Source organism: Bombus terrestris, chromosome 17 (assembly GCF_910591885.1).
Source record: "Bombus terrestris chromosome 17, iyBomTerr1.2, whole genome shotgun sequence".
Lineage (NCBI taxonomy): Eukaryota > Metazoa > Arthropoda > Insecta > Hymenoptera > Apidae > Bombus > Bombus terrestris.
This window is the reverse complement of record NC_063285.1, coordinates 10,776,329-10,790,871: the sequence shown is the minus strand read 5'-3', so window position 1 is coordinate 10,790,871 and position 14,543 is coordinate 10,776,329. Positions and strand designations below refer to the sequence as shown.

At 42.3% G+C, this 14,543-nt stretch overlaps 1 protein-coding gene and 1 long non-coding RNA gene across 16 annotated transcripts in view; both read right to left on the bottom strand.

Annotated features, from left to right (window-relative positions):
- Nucleotides 1-14,543, bottom strand: part of LOC100647879 (cyclic nucleotide-gated cation channel alpha-3) — a 233,903-nt gene that overhangs the window by 16,250 nt on the left and 203,110 nt on the right. For all 15 annotated transcript variants that reach the window (XM_048414001.1, XM_048413991.1, XM_048413988.1 and 12 more), the window contains 2 exons: nt 2,662-2,802; nt 1,213-1,365 (listed from right to left, as the gene is read on the bottom strand). In XM_048414001.1, coding sequence (XP_048269958.1) covers nt 1,213-1,365; nt 2,662-2,802 — 294 coding nt within the window. The remainder of the gene's footprint in view (nt 1-1,212; nt 1,366-2,661; nt 2,803-14,543) is intronic.
- The window catches only part of LOC125386809, a 28,191-nt gene continuing 23,261 nt past the window's right edge, over nt 9,614-14,543 (bottom strand). The window contains exon 2 of the long non-coding RNA XR_007227247.1: nt 9,614-14,442. This is a non-coding gene — a long non-coding RNA (uncharacterized LOC125386809). The remainder of the gene's footprint in view (nt 14,443-14,543) is intronic.

Genomic DNA, 14,543 nt, shown 5'->3' with positions numbered 1-14,543 from the left:
CTACTCGTAGGACGATAGAAAGTGGTCCAACAATTTCGAAGATCTACGCGGTGTGCGGTCTAAGAGAGGATTCACCGCTTTTCTCGCATTTCCAATAATCTCGCGGGAACACGTTTCACACGAAAGTTGATCAACCTCGACCTGGCTACTGACTGCGATAGGAAGATTTCTCGAAAACTTTCTTCGCTTCCCGGAAGAGCGGCGGAATGTCCACGAGGATTTCCCCACGTAAAAAAAAAAAGAGAAAAAAGAAAAAGGTTCGAGCAAGGCGAAAATAATCGCGGCCCATTATCAAGCACACGACGTTTCTTCTTTGAACGAACTTGCAGTCGCTGAGAAACGCCGGAGAAGATAAGATTCCGCGTGAGGCGGGAGAGAATTTTTAGAGTAAGCTGCAGTCATCCGACGCGGATGATTCTTTCGATCCGCGACACGGTTAGCTATTTCTCGGAATAAAGTATTTCGTTCATAACTGCACCTTCTGGGTACGCTATTGGCAACGAGGCCAAGTAGAGAGGGTAGGCAATCGCTTCTGAAACTTCTGCCAGCTAGGGTACATCTTTTGGCGGGGTTCCAGCTGTTCGTTCCAAGAGAATCCCGGTCAGGAAAAACGCGTGGCGATGTGTAAAAGGAAGGAAGGAAGGAAGCAAGCAAGCGAGAAGAACGAGGAGAGAGCAGAGGATGAAAGGAAGGAAGAAATTGCAAGTGAGAAATAGTTATACGTCCTGTGGACTATATGCAACGTATCGTGATATATGTCAAAGAAAACATTTCACAATGACGTTGAAATATCGAAGATCGGAAAAGAAATCGCAAACTTCAGCAAAAGCCACTTAAAAGCGAATTACGTCTCGTGAAAATCCACACTGGCCTCTTGACTAATCCGATCGAATAAATCAATAGAGGCCAGTCAAACTAAAACGAGCCACCTATTAACTTAATAAACAGATTGACCTAAACGCAACATCCCAAGAGCATAAATCTAACAACATCTACGATTATCGATATTGTAAAGATGGATTTACACCGACCCAGTCGCTGGGCCGAGCGACTACAGTGCAGCGGTTAGATTGGAAATCGGTCCATGTGTACGTTATTCCGCAGTGGCGATAGATACACCGCGCTACGAGCACTGGACATTGAGCTAGCTAGCTAGGTGATTGCAGTAAGTGAATAAGAAAAGAAAGAAAAAAAGAAGAAAATTACGCGTACCTTTGCGACAAATATAGTCGCCAGGTGAGAAAAGAACTGGTCGCAGTCTTAGTACAAGCTCGCACAGGAAGCCAGCCTCCGTGTTCTGGAAGATCTCCACCCTCCGTAGCGTGTCCAGGTGCACGTTTATCGCAATTTCGGCCTTCAGCTTGTCTGCAACGTTCCAACGGGATTAATTTAACGACGGCGACTTTTCAGCTTCCGTTTGTTCAGCTTCTTTGCTGCGAGATCTTAAGGTCTCCTCGCCGATAAATTCGGCTTGGACGATTCATTTCTTCACGAATGGACAGACCATAATAAGGCTAAGTCTAACGCTGGCGGTAAATTGTCCGCAACCACGCGTCGCAGCCAATCACTCGCGGATCCGTCTTTTTGATGCCGATTGGCCGCGGACAATTGTCTGTCAGCGTTACGTTTAGCTTAAGAGAGACGCCAGAAAGGCTATGCTAAGGATGATTTCGGATTTTCTTTTCACTTCGGATATTCCGATTATGAATTTTACGATTACAGTAGCCTGAAAAGATGGCCTATACATGCTGCAACTCGATTACGTCGAAAAGAAATTCTATTCCATGTTTTCTTCTTATTTTTTCACGAGAAATCACCACGTATTGGCCATGCGCGTGTTCTTCGGCTACATCCGGTGTGCTTTAATGCTTAAAAAATATTTACGGGACGGAGATTCAGCGGCAGATTTAACGAACTATCCCGCAGAAATATGTTTCAGCGACGTCCGTCATTCTGGCTAAATGAGAATCACGATGGAAGATTTCCACGTGCGTCATATTACTGCGGGATGAAATAAGATTGCTGCAGCCATGACTAAGGTAAATCCAGTGGAATAAACCTCGATACGCGATTCACGTGTACGTATGAGAAGAAATAAGGAAGAGGAGGAATTACCGAAGAGGAAAAGCGAATCGTGCGATGCTAAATGCCGTGGAAAAAATTACACGAGCAAATTGATGCACTTTCGAGCAACCTTCGTCAACGCGCGAACACGTCAAATCGCCGATAGCACGTCGGTGAATATTTTAGCTCGCGATAAACGCGATACATAACGAAAATTAACCCGTTCGTTATAGTTGTTCGTAGTCGGAATGATCAGAAAGATGAATACTTGATCATTTCATTTTCTGAGAAACTTTTATGCGACTTACCGATATAACTCTGGCTCTCCTTTAAATAAAAATGAATTTTTGCTCAACGATTTTTATATCTAACTAAAGAAGCACGATTTCAGGACAAACGAGTTTGTGCGTTCGAATGAATCTTTCAACTGGACTTGTACAACTTTGCCAGTGGAACAACGTACAAGAAATAGCTGCTTCTCTTGCAGCGACAACTCAAGAATTATAAATTTTTAGTATAAGTAAATAAATTATTTATTCTAACTTGCTGTTAGGTAAAGAGACGAACGTTTCAAACAGAGAAGTGGAAAACGCTTACCGGGAAGACAGCTGACAGCTTTCTCTTCGTCCGAGCATTTCTGCGTCAACCAAAGGTAGTCGAACCACTTGATCACCTTCACCTGTAGATGCTTTGGCACTCTTCTCATTCTCATGTACGTTTTCACACCATCCAGCTTTGCTGCAATTAGAAAAAGAAAGCATCGCGATTATTACAAGTCGATGTTCCTCTATATCGCGTCACTTTTCGGTATTGTGCTATTAACAAGCGTATTACTCGATTAATATATCCATAGTAATGCAGAATAATATAAGATAAAGTAGACTAATATAAATTAGGCTACTTTATTATATCGACAAGAATTAAACGAAATCCTATTCGTTCGATTAGTTGATCCTTTGCTGAGAATTTCTTCACCGTGTAATGTGAAATTTTCAAACGTAATAATCCTATTTTAAATATTATACGTATATACACAGTGTGGAAACTTTGCCAGCGTGTTCTATAGGGCAACGACGAGACTAAAAATGATGTAGCAAAATGTTGGCAAACGGTTCATTAAAAATTCATAGGAAAAACATGAAACGTAAAATTATCGTATAATCGCGCGTGTATTTCCAAGTGTCGGCCGCCTTTGTTAATGCAAACTTCTGTCTCTCTCTCTCTATTCTCTCTCCACTAACTATCGAATATTATACTCTCATAAACTTATATAATTATTTGTAGGATATTCGTTAATCGAACTTTGCACGCGTTTCTATAACTTGCGGCGCACAGGTCGCCAACGAAACGCGTATCCGCATATTCGTAAATTCGTAATCACTTCCGCAAATACACGCTGTGAAAATTCGGCAACTCTTGCTTCGAACGAAAGCAGAACGAGACTGAAACGGAACGATCTTTCCTCTACGCTGTTTAATAGAATCGAGCGTTGAAACAGTAAACATACGGTACGTCATACCGACACGACGAAAACATAACATCGGAAACGTTCTATTTAACATTTCCCATTAACGGATGGCCTTTTCCGCTTCGAATACGCGTATCATTTATTAAGGGGAGGCTAAGGTTAATTCGTACAAAAATAAGGCATGATTTTGCGAATTATTTGTGACGACACAGTTAAAATCTCTTTATTAAAACCGATAGTACGTTGAAGTATGACGTTCGAAGAATATCGTATAAAATTTTCACGGAGAAATATTAAAAAATACAGCAATGACAGCAATTATTCGGACGTGTCTCGGAAAGAAGTAGAATTGCTCGTAACTTGGTGCTGGATCATCTGAAATCAAAAAATCAAAGTTCATTCGTTAGGTAACAGTTTACCCCGGGTAACGCTGGGAGGGTTTTCCGAAATTTCAATTTTTCACTTTTTTGGAACACTTTGAAGGGAAAATTAGCCGCAAATCTTCGCAAAATCGATTAATTTTCCCTTCAAAGTGTCCGAAAAAAGTGAAAAATTGAAATTTCGAAAAACCCTTCCAGAGTTACCCAGGGAAAACTGTTACCTAACGAATGAACTTTGATTCTTTGATTTCAGATGATCCAGCATCGAGTTATCAGGGGCACCGCAATTCTACCTTTTTTCCGAGACACGTCCCAATAATTGCTGCCGTTGCCGTATTTTTTAATATTTCTCCGTGAAAATTTTATACAGTATTCTTCGAACGTCATACTTTAACGTACTATCGGTTTTAATAATGAGATTTTAACCGTGTCGTCGCAAATAATTCACAAAAACGTGCCTTATTTTTGTACGAATTAACCTTAGCCTCCCCATAATGTTCATTCGCAATGTATTATTCGCCACATGACATCTCAATTTCATCCGTACTCGTAGAAGACACTGGCGATGTCTGAACATTACATCACCGGACTACTGCTCGTCATTAGTGCGAATCAATGAGTAAATTTGCTAGGTGTTAGGTGACTCGAGTCGGAAACCATCCATCCATCGATGGTTTAACCGAGCTTATCTCGAGAGATCGTTCGGCCAAGTCCTCTCGAGTCTTGGTCCAGCGTGCTGGCTTGATAAATCGTCGACGAGATTATTTCGATGGTTCGGCTTACGGTTTCTATATCTTGTCGAGTCTCATTCGATTATCGTCGAACGTTGGTATCGTAGATGGCTCGGTATAATGCATAATTCGATCGACAAGAAAATAATTCAATCTTACCGGTCTGTGAAAAATAAATTACGAAAAAATAAAACACGCTCGCGTGTCCTTCGCCGAAACATTTTTTAACCGAGTCGCATGAAAAATCCCGAAAGCCGCGATATCCGTTAGCGGGTAGCTCGCTTGTTTGATCGCTTTATTTAATTTTTAAACCATACGTTCCACTGTTCAACCGGCCGCTTTTATAACGAGAATGTTGGTTAAAAAGTATTTGTATATTCGGTCACAATAGCTACGCGGACACGTTTCCAGCTCGAACGAGAACCGGAATTAACTGAAAATTTCACGCGCGGATATTTCGCGGTGTTTGGCTGAAACTGACGTTTGATGTTTGAATTAATTAGCGACGTCCAAATGGAAAAATATGCCGGAGAAATCTATGCGTTTGATCAACTTATGCTACGGTTAATCACGAAAGTTTACGCACATCTACCGAATTCCGTTTATCTTCTATCGAGTATATCAAAACTGTATTTTATATTGTCACGAAATTATTTACGCCCGCGTAATCTATGCAATTGTTATTATTAATACGTTTCTAATGGAAATTGGAGAAATTGAAACGTTCGACTTGGACGAATCTTCTATGGGCTACGTTTAACGCAAACGCTCGTATACAGACGAATGATAATTTATGAAAATGAAGCAAGTGGATGACAAGCGACAATTATCGCAAATTCCGCAAATTCTTCCAGGATAAAAATACTTGTCACGCTGCAAATTGTTTTTGGGCGTGCTTTCTACGTGTTCGCCGGTTCCTACCGTGTTGGCGTTTCTACGACACGGATTTATGAAAACTGAAATGAAAGAAAAGACAAATATCGCGCGGCGTTTGTGTATGTACGTGCTATTTGTAAGGCAAATTAGGTTTCGTGGAGGAAATGGTAAAAAATGCGATTTCTGTCAGCGAGATTGTCAAACACCGTCGTTTTCCGTAACTGTTTATTAAGCAGAATAATTGCGAATTTATTACGCAAATTTTTATCGTAACCATAGATTTTGGACGTCTGTACGACTTTACCAGGTATGTAAATATGAAACCGGAATTTTTGTATGGAAAATACACGTTTATTCTGTGAAAATGATTAAAAATATTTTATTCGAAGTATTGCCCATCGCTAGCTATACATTTTCCCCACCTGTCTGGCAATTGGTGGATGCCACGCCAAGAAAACTGTCGCTCTTTTGAGGCAAATCAGTCATCGAGGCATTTTCGTACATTTTCGTAAGAAGTGAAGCGCTGGTCAGAAAGCGCGTGTCCCATCGATGCAAATAAATAGTAATCGGACGGAGCCAAGTCTGGTGAGTAAGCCGCGTGCGAAAGCATTTCCCAACTAAACGCTTCGATCGTTTCCTCGACCGGTTTTGCTGTATGCGATGGTGCATTATCACGAAGCAAAACTACTTTGTGTTGCCTTTTTTGATATTCTGGTCGTTTTTCACTCAAAGCTTTTTTGTCGGTAGCGCTCAGTATTAACGGTTTCGCCAGGTTTTAACAGCTCCATAATAGATCACACCCTTCTGATCCCACCAAACACAGAGCATTGTCTTCCGTCCATAGCGATTTGGTCTTGTAGTCGATGTCGGTGGTTCGCCTGGAGCTGAATATATCCACTTTTCATCGCCAGTCACAATTCGGTGAAGAAATGACTTTCTTTTGTACCTGGCGAGCAGCATTTCGCAAGTGGTTTTTCGGTTTTCCTGCTGTCTTTCATTCGGTTCATGTGAAAACCATTTTCCCACCTTCTGGATCTTTTCCATGGCTTTCAAACGTATGGAGACGGCTTCTCGTGTCACGTTTAATTGATCAGCGAGTTGTTGTTGCGTTTGAGCGTCATCCTCATCCAACGATGCTTGCAATTCGCTGTCTCGAAACTTTTTCGGTGGTCTTCCACGTTCTTCGTTCCTCGCGTCAAAATTGCCACTTCTGAATTTTTTAAACCACTCAAAGCACTGTGATTTACCAAGAGCATGCTCACCGTAAGCTTCGACAAGCATTCGGTGCGATTCTGCAGCAGTTTTCTTCATATGGTAACAGAAAATCAATGTTCAACGCTATTACAAACTATGCTGTTGTATGAAACTTGTATTGTTCCGAGTCGAAAATGTTTGTGAGATGTCAGCAAAGACTTTTAGCATCAATGAAGCAGTTTAGTGATAACTACATTATCAGCTAGGGCCATCTATAGGCAAATTCCGGTTTCATACTTACAGACCTGATATAGTTCTACAAAGCTAAGGATATTTCCTTTCATGGATCCATCGATCCGGGAAAATTGATCCAATGATCGAGAAACGTGATCGACGTACATAGGCGAAAGAAATATATTTAATTTTTACCACGCATAGGTCGCATAGATCGATGCCAAATGACGAAACCAAGATCACAGAATTAACGAGACTGGCGAGATTTTTGCAAACAGTTGTTCTAATATCAAACAATTCTTAAGAGCTCTGATACTTTCTGCAGGTAGTTCTAATCTCATGACCAAGAGCTGTGTTAATTAGAGCTGTGTGAGTCATTTCTAATTTGATGATCGGCAGTTCGAATCGTTTTCAATTTGACGATGAGAAATTGTAATTGGAGCGAGATCAAAGGTAGACGTGATTTGCCCTATTTCTGTAAATCATTTCCAATTCGACGATGAGAAATTGTAATTGGAGTCGGAACAAAGATCGACACGATTTGCTCCATTTTCGTGATCCCTGCACTTTTAATTTGATGATCAGGAACCGTAGTAAAAGACAGAAAAAGGTCAGGCACGATTCAGCCCATCCTTCCGTAACCCTTGTCCTTGTCTTGATGAAAATTGTTGGCTGCCATAAAATGAGGTGTAGTATAGGTCCTAAGAGACGTAAAGGCAGCATCATAAAATATTTTTCCGGTAGGAAATGTGTTAATAAAAATCGCGTTTCGTAGGTAGCCTTACATTTCTAGCCACTACAGCATCCACAGGCGATGCTGTTCCTCCAGGAACATTTAATTTAGTGGCGTGTACAGTCGAGTGTATTGGTGTGGTTTCCAGAGGAACAGAAATGAGCGTATTTCATAGAGAGGTCCGGGCATTCCACGTCTCTGTTAGAATAAAGAGAAACGTCCATTTCCCCACGAGTACAGCTTTTTCAAATTACATGCTTCCCCCTCGACAAAACGCGGCATTGATGTAGCGATATTTGCAACGATATTTTCTCACGATTTCCAAAAAATGCAGGCTGGTAAGAAATTCACTTCTTTCACTTTTTTGTTTCTGAAATCTTTGCGTCCTTCGAATCGTTGATTGTTCGGCGCGCTGTAGAACGAACGTAGGACAACTTGGAACGAAAAAGAGAGAAAGAAAAGAGGAGATTTAGAAAACGGAGGTTATCTTCCAACAGGCTCGTCTCGAGGCCTCCATAAAAAGCTATCTAACGAGCGGAGCGCCTAATTTAAAAGCTTTCTCTTCGTGCAGCCTTTTCGTTGGTCGCGCCATTCACTCGGATTCGAATTTCCCCGAACGTACGATTCTTTTTTCACCCGGCTGGCATTTTAATGTCCATCGTTCCGCGTCCGCTGCGGAATAAAAGCGCTGCAAGTTGCGAGGACTAACGACCGATACGTGCTTCCTGGCATCGGTGGTCCGTGGCCTTCGTAGCCGAGAACCGTTTTGCGAGCGCTACCCGCTCGTAAAAACCGGCTGCACCGAATTCAAAGAGGCTCGCGGAACGCGCCAACAGCACCGTTCAACCAACTCGGGAACGCTGCGACCGGAAATATCGATTGCCACGCGACGTCACGTTTCACCACCTTCCACGATCGTTCTAATTGCACAGTTGAAACGGTAAACGATGTAAGTGCCAGGAGGATAAAAGGCGATTCCCCTTTCAGTGGAAAATGATATTTTGACGACCGGACGACCTGTCCAGGGGAGAGGTAACGACGCCAGTGCACGTTTCAGATCTCGAAGTCTCACGATGGCGAGATAACACGAGATTGGTCTTCCGGGAGCCATTTTACTTGCAATTTCCACTTGCATCCTGCGCTAACGCGACGTTTTGTAGACATTGGAGTCCATTTCTTCGGAACGGGCCTGAAACTGAGCGTTTCAGCTCCCGCTGTGTCTCCCTTTACATCGCGCGATCTTCCGCTTGGCTGATCAAACTGATAACTCAACTCGAATCCCAGTTATAATTCCCGAATTTACTTTATTTGCTCTACTATTCCGAGAACTATTGCACCAGGTAAATAAATAATTTGGAAACTGTCGTCTTGTCGTTTAAGGCCGTGCCAGGTGCCTGGCTTATTGTCGATTGGCGTAGCCTAACGTTCGATTATGTACTTTTTATATGGAGGTGCAACTCGTTCTTCCTGTAAATTACGCAACAATAACGCAAACCACCTTCGCTAACTTTCTTCTTTTTTACGAATTTCGATAACTTATAGGATATTTCGTCAAACGATTGCATCGATTAATCATGGGATACTGTTGGAATACAAGGATATTAGACACATAGCATAAACGATCTTATACAGACACTTACACAGGTTATACTCACTACTGTATAGAGAGTGGGGTTCAAAATCTATAAGGGACCATGGGTCACTACCTACAGTCAGTCTGAGAGTAACTGGCCAACTGTCAACAATCCATAAATTCTTTACTTGCACACTTTATTAATTGTGCCATGTCACTCACTTAAATTTTAAATACGTTTGGTTCTGTTTAATAAATGTCATCTAATATTATTTCAACATAAACACTGTATCTTCCACAGATAATTTATCTTAACTTTAAGATTAAATTCTAACAGATACATTAAAGAGACTTCTTTGCTTATCATTTTTGTATCATTCTTTATTTACATCCATCGATTTATATCCATTTAACATTGTACAAATTGGATACTATTTAAATCTGCTCTTTCCATATGAGACAACGATCTTGCAGAAGTGCATCTCGAAAGCCATAAAGTATTTGTAAGAAAAGGCCAAGTTCGAACACCCGGGACGACCGTCTGGTCCTTCGTCACTTTCGGCCATGGAAAGGAAAAGCAGTCGTCAAAGCTTAAGGGTGCCATAAATTGAGCCCTCATCCGTATGGTGTACGGGTCAGTGGCCCTGACGTCTTGCGATTTCAATTGCCAGGGTTCTACAACTCCCTTCTAAAGCTGTGATCTGCGTGGCTGCGACGCCTAGGGTAGGCACCCGTCGTTCTTTGTCCAATCGTTGCTATAAACCTGACGAATTCGCAATTTGCATATGCATCGCATCCTATAAATGGAACTGTCGTGAATTCGTTTTTAGGGCTTCTTACATATCGTCTGAAAAACAGAGATTTCTTTAAAGAGAAGCTTCGCTCTGGTGGCTGATTCATAGCCGGTGGCAATTTGAATTCAATCGGTAACTTCCTCGGAGCATAATGTCCTCAAAGTGACATATTCTGCTCGTACCATAAACCCAGTTCAATGTAGCAAACAACGATGCAAAACTTGTTCGTTCGCGACACTGCACCCCGAAAGCTTTATGTAATTTACATGAGCGTGCGACTGCAGATGCGGAATATATGAATACTACGGTTAACACGGCAACGAGTTGCCCGGCAAATGCAGCACACGTGATTTACGCGTCGTATAAACACGCTTTTGTACCTTATTAAACGTAACGCTTAATGTCCAACGATACGTGTTCTTTCGCCTATTTGTCCCGAGCTTCCCAACTCCGAGATTATCTGGATTCGTTAGCGGGAACGTTTCCCCAATTCTCTCGCTTTCTTTTTTACCTTGTTAATCCTACGAGAAGAGATCTGCCCGTTAACCCGAGAAGATAGTCAACGAAACAGCAAGATGTCTCAAACTTATCATTTGCTTACGTTTATGGCAATACGTTTGCAATGTCTTTGATCTACCAACAGCCTGAATAGAAGGAGGAATTACATTTGCGAATGATTTTGATGATAATTCAACGAGCGAGAAAATTTCTCCATCCGAACACTCTGAACACTTGCGTACCATCGTGTTCAATAAGCGTGTACAATAAAATATTTAATAAAATACAACCATATCGCTTATCCATACACGACGCATTCAAGGTACTAAAGGGCCGGACACCCTGTATATATTCAGCGACGATTCTCGATTTTATCATGAGAAGGAGAACGACCAAAGATACGAATGTACAATTATCAGGACTTGTTGGAACAAAGAGACGGCAGAGTTCGGTCCTCTGCTTTGTGGCTCTCTGGCGCGTACGTAGCTGTCCGCAGCGGCAGCCAAGTTTTGCTCAATCCGCTCGGTTAAGTGGAAGGAAATTGGGTGGTATAGGCAAGTGTACGTACGTCTGACTGAAACTCGAAACCAAGTTGTTCGGAACGGTCGTCTGAAACGAGACAAAGGTTGTTTTTAACGTAATCGCCAGCGTTTGAGCGTCGAATTACGTGGAAACGATACGGGACACGGATACGTCTCGCGCGGATGTATCGTCCAGCCGATAATTAGGAATTTCATGAATTTCCAGCTGAACCTAATTAACTGATCTCCTGTTCGATGGATATTTCACGCAGGGCGATTCATCGAGTATTCCATCATCAGGGTCTGTTGCTCGCGCTGATAGAAGCAAGGACTGCTGCCATCTCGAGGATGAAAAGTTGAAAATGAAACGGTCGGTAGGTAAGTCACTTACCTAACGATCGTCGCACGATCGTAGCGATTTTCATTAGAAGACAACGTGTTACCCTCGGCAACTGGGTCTGCTGTAAAAGCAACGCTGGACTTGGAACGCTGAACGAGGAATATCCCCATAAAGCAGCAAATTATGGTATGGAATTTGTAGGCGAGTACCGAATTAGGCTGGGGCTAGTTCTAAAATTACGGCAGCCGTCTACGCGTTAATTTTGACTACAGTACATTTACATTACTCGTCAATGCATCAATTAAGGTGACAGGCAAAAGACTAAACGCGTTTCCACGATGACCATCTTACGTGAATTTTTCTGCCGCAAATATTCGATCGATGATCGAAAACAACTCGCAGACGGTACAACTTCGAACGAGTTGAGCTGAACATTCGAAGGTTCATTTGGGCGAGTCAGTCAGACGGTGGTGATGTCGCGGTTGCGAAACTCGAGTCCTCATTCTGAGCAATTATCGAGTGTTTCCACAGCGTTTTGAAGATAGCGTTACGATATAATATATATGGTTGTTAGTTAAAAACTTGCTCGTAAATCAGGAAATCGCTCTATTACGATGTTACCAGCATTTCTTGATACTCTTCGAGACGAGTATCTTTGAATCGTCATAAGCGACATTCGTCGATGTCTGTGATAAAACTAAATATAACGAAAGTGCCGCTTCGGGCCCTGCTCGTTGGAAATGTACCAAAGTATTCATGATCGCTTTGATCGCTCTCTGTAAAATTCGCTTTTCTATTCCAAATATTGACCATCGCAGCATTCTGTTCCGTTTGCAGACTCGTCGATTTTCCGTTCGCTTTGTCCCAAAAGGAAGTGCTCTTTTCGGCGTTTCCGTGATTAATTTTGAGTAATTATTTGAACTGGTCGGTGAAAATGAAATTCAACCTGGCAACCCTATTAGCCGTAACACACAGTGTTATCCAGTGAAGTCAAATAAAACAGAGTGTGATCGGACAGCGCGATCTTTTTTCGCATTAGATTTTATTTTCGAGAAAATCAATTCTTCCTAATCTATATGTATATACTAGGTATCCTAAATTATTTTACCGAATGGCAAACATATTCTATGGGTAAGAAGTAGACTTATAAATGTTTCAATAAATTTTCCAACAAAAATACGAAATCACGAAGAATTGGTACTTTTCGTATTTCTACCAGTTGACGAAGAGCATCGATGAAAGCTATACTGGTGTCCTTGGAGGTCTTCTCAGTGTACTAAGGGCTGGGAGAGGATAGCCAGGGCAATAGTCAATCATACTGCGTCATTAAATCAACAAAATCCCATGTTGGCCACGTGAACAAGCACCGACTGTTTCGCCTGCGTAGTTTATGACTAGACCGCGAGCTTTCACGCATTCATAGGCAACTTGAAATCGAGAAAATCTCCAGTACGAGCGGATTGTTGCTACGTACGAGAACAATGGCCAACAACCATGCCGTGATGCTTGGGATTTGCTCTATTCCAAACTTCGATCACTTTCATCTCTGCACTCATTTCCTTCGTATTTCCCATCGCATCTCGGGTAAATGGAACGTTTTTTGTTCCCCGAGAGACGCTCTCGAATATCCTGCAAGCATTTTTCACTGGCGAGGAGGTCCGAAGAAGGCCACTTTTTAACTTGCTCCTATCCATGACAAGTAATCCAATACGGATAACAAATCGAGAAACTTGAGCGAGTCTTGAGACTTTCACGGCCTCGAGTGTCACTATGGCGAAACTGAGAGGAGCTTGGGTACACGGCTCAAGGAACAAGAGAGGTGCACCGGACTGAAGTACGTACAGTCAGCGGTAGCGGAACACCAACTAACTACCGGCTATAAGATACTCTTTGAAAAGACGTTTGTCTTAACAAAGAACAAAGGGTACTTGCCGAAGAAATATAGGAAAGGAACAGAGATCACGAGACATCTCGAGCACATCAACCGAGATACGGGTTTTTATCTCCACCCTATATAGCGTGCTTTTTCTTCGTTCCTGTTTTAATTGATCAGCCGACTAATTAAGAATGCTGTTGGCCGATCATCCGACTTGAAAATCGATCATTCACCCGCGACTCTCAACCGAGTGACATTCAGTGATACCGCGATGAAGCCAACCGCGATGCTGGCCAGACGTCGATATTCTTTTCTTTTTGGGTGTTGGACTCTCCACGATGCGTCGGACAGCGTTGGACCGAGCAAAGTTCGTGGCTACTAACCTACGTATCAACTAAATGTAACAGCGCGAATATAGTGAAACAAAAGAAGAAAAAGATTCTCTGCCTTTTGTAACGGCGAATGTTAAACGCCGCGATCGCGATCTTTGTCAAAATCTTGCCGATACTTTGATCGTTCCGAGGCGAATTCCGAGGTTTAGGTATATTATCAGTGGCGCCTTTTGCCATCTTTCTTCCGAGCTGTCAGCCACTATCTTGGACCGGTTCGTTCGTGAGTCGAAAGAGCCATAAGCCGGCGAGAACGAGAAAGTTTAAATTGCACCACCACCGTCTATCACGGACTCGGTTGTCGTTTATTCGGCTGGTTGGAAGCCCATTTCCGATTGAAACCAACCCCACGTCCATGCCAGTCGGAACTTTCTTCCGTTTCCTTCTCGACGGAATCTCTTCTTCCTACTATGTTTCGAACGGCCGCAACTCTCCCGGTCGTGTCGCCTCGTCTTTCTTCAATTTCATCGCGCGCCGCATCAGTTTCGCATCGTTTGCTGCTGAACGTACCGCCAACGATACTTCAGGTATAATACCGGTTATGAGAAGCTAGTTTAGTCTTTGGCCAAGTTAATCGTCCTCGTAAGAAAAAATATGTTTTGGCATCGGCCACGCGTAATCTGCTTTCTTTTGTTCGTTTCTGGTTCGAGTAATTGTTAGGTATCTGGCACGTTATCCGCACATTTTAAGTATAACGTTAGTATATCACCGATAGATTTTAGCAACACTATCGTTGAACAGTAGTTTTGTTGAACGGTAGATTTGAGGAACCTGTGGAATATATCAGAAATTATTTCAATTGTTGAACGTGGACAAATTTGAACAGCGGTATTAATATTACTAATACAGTCGAGCTTTAGACAGTGTTAGTA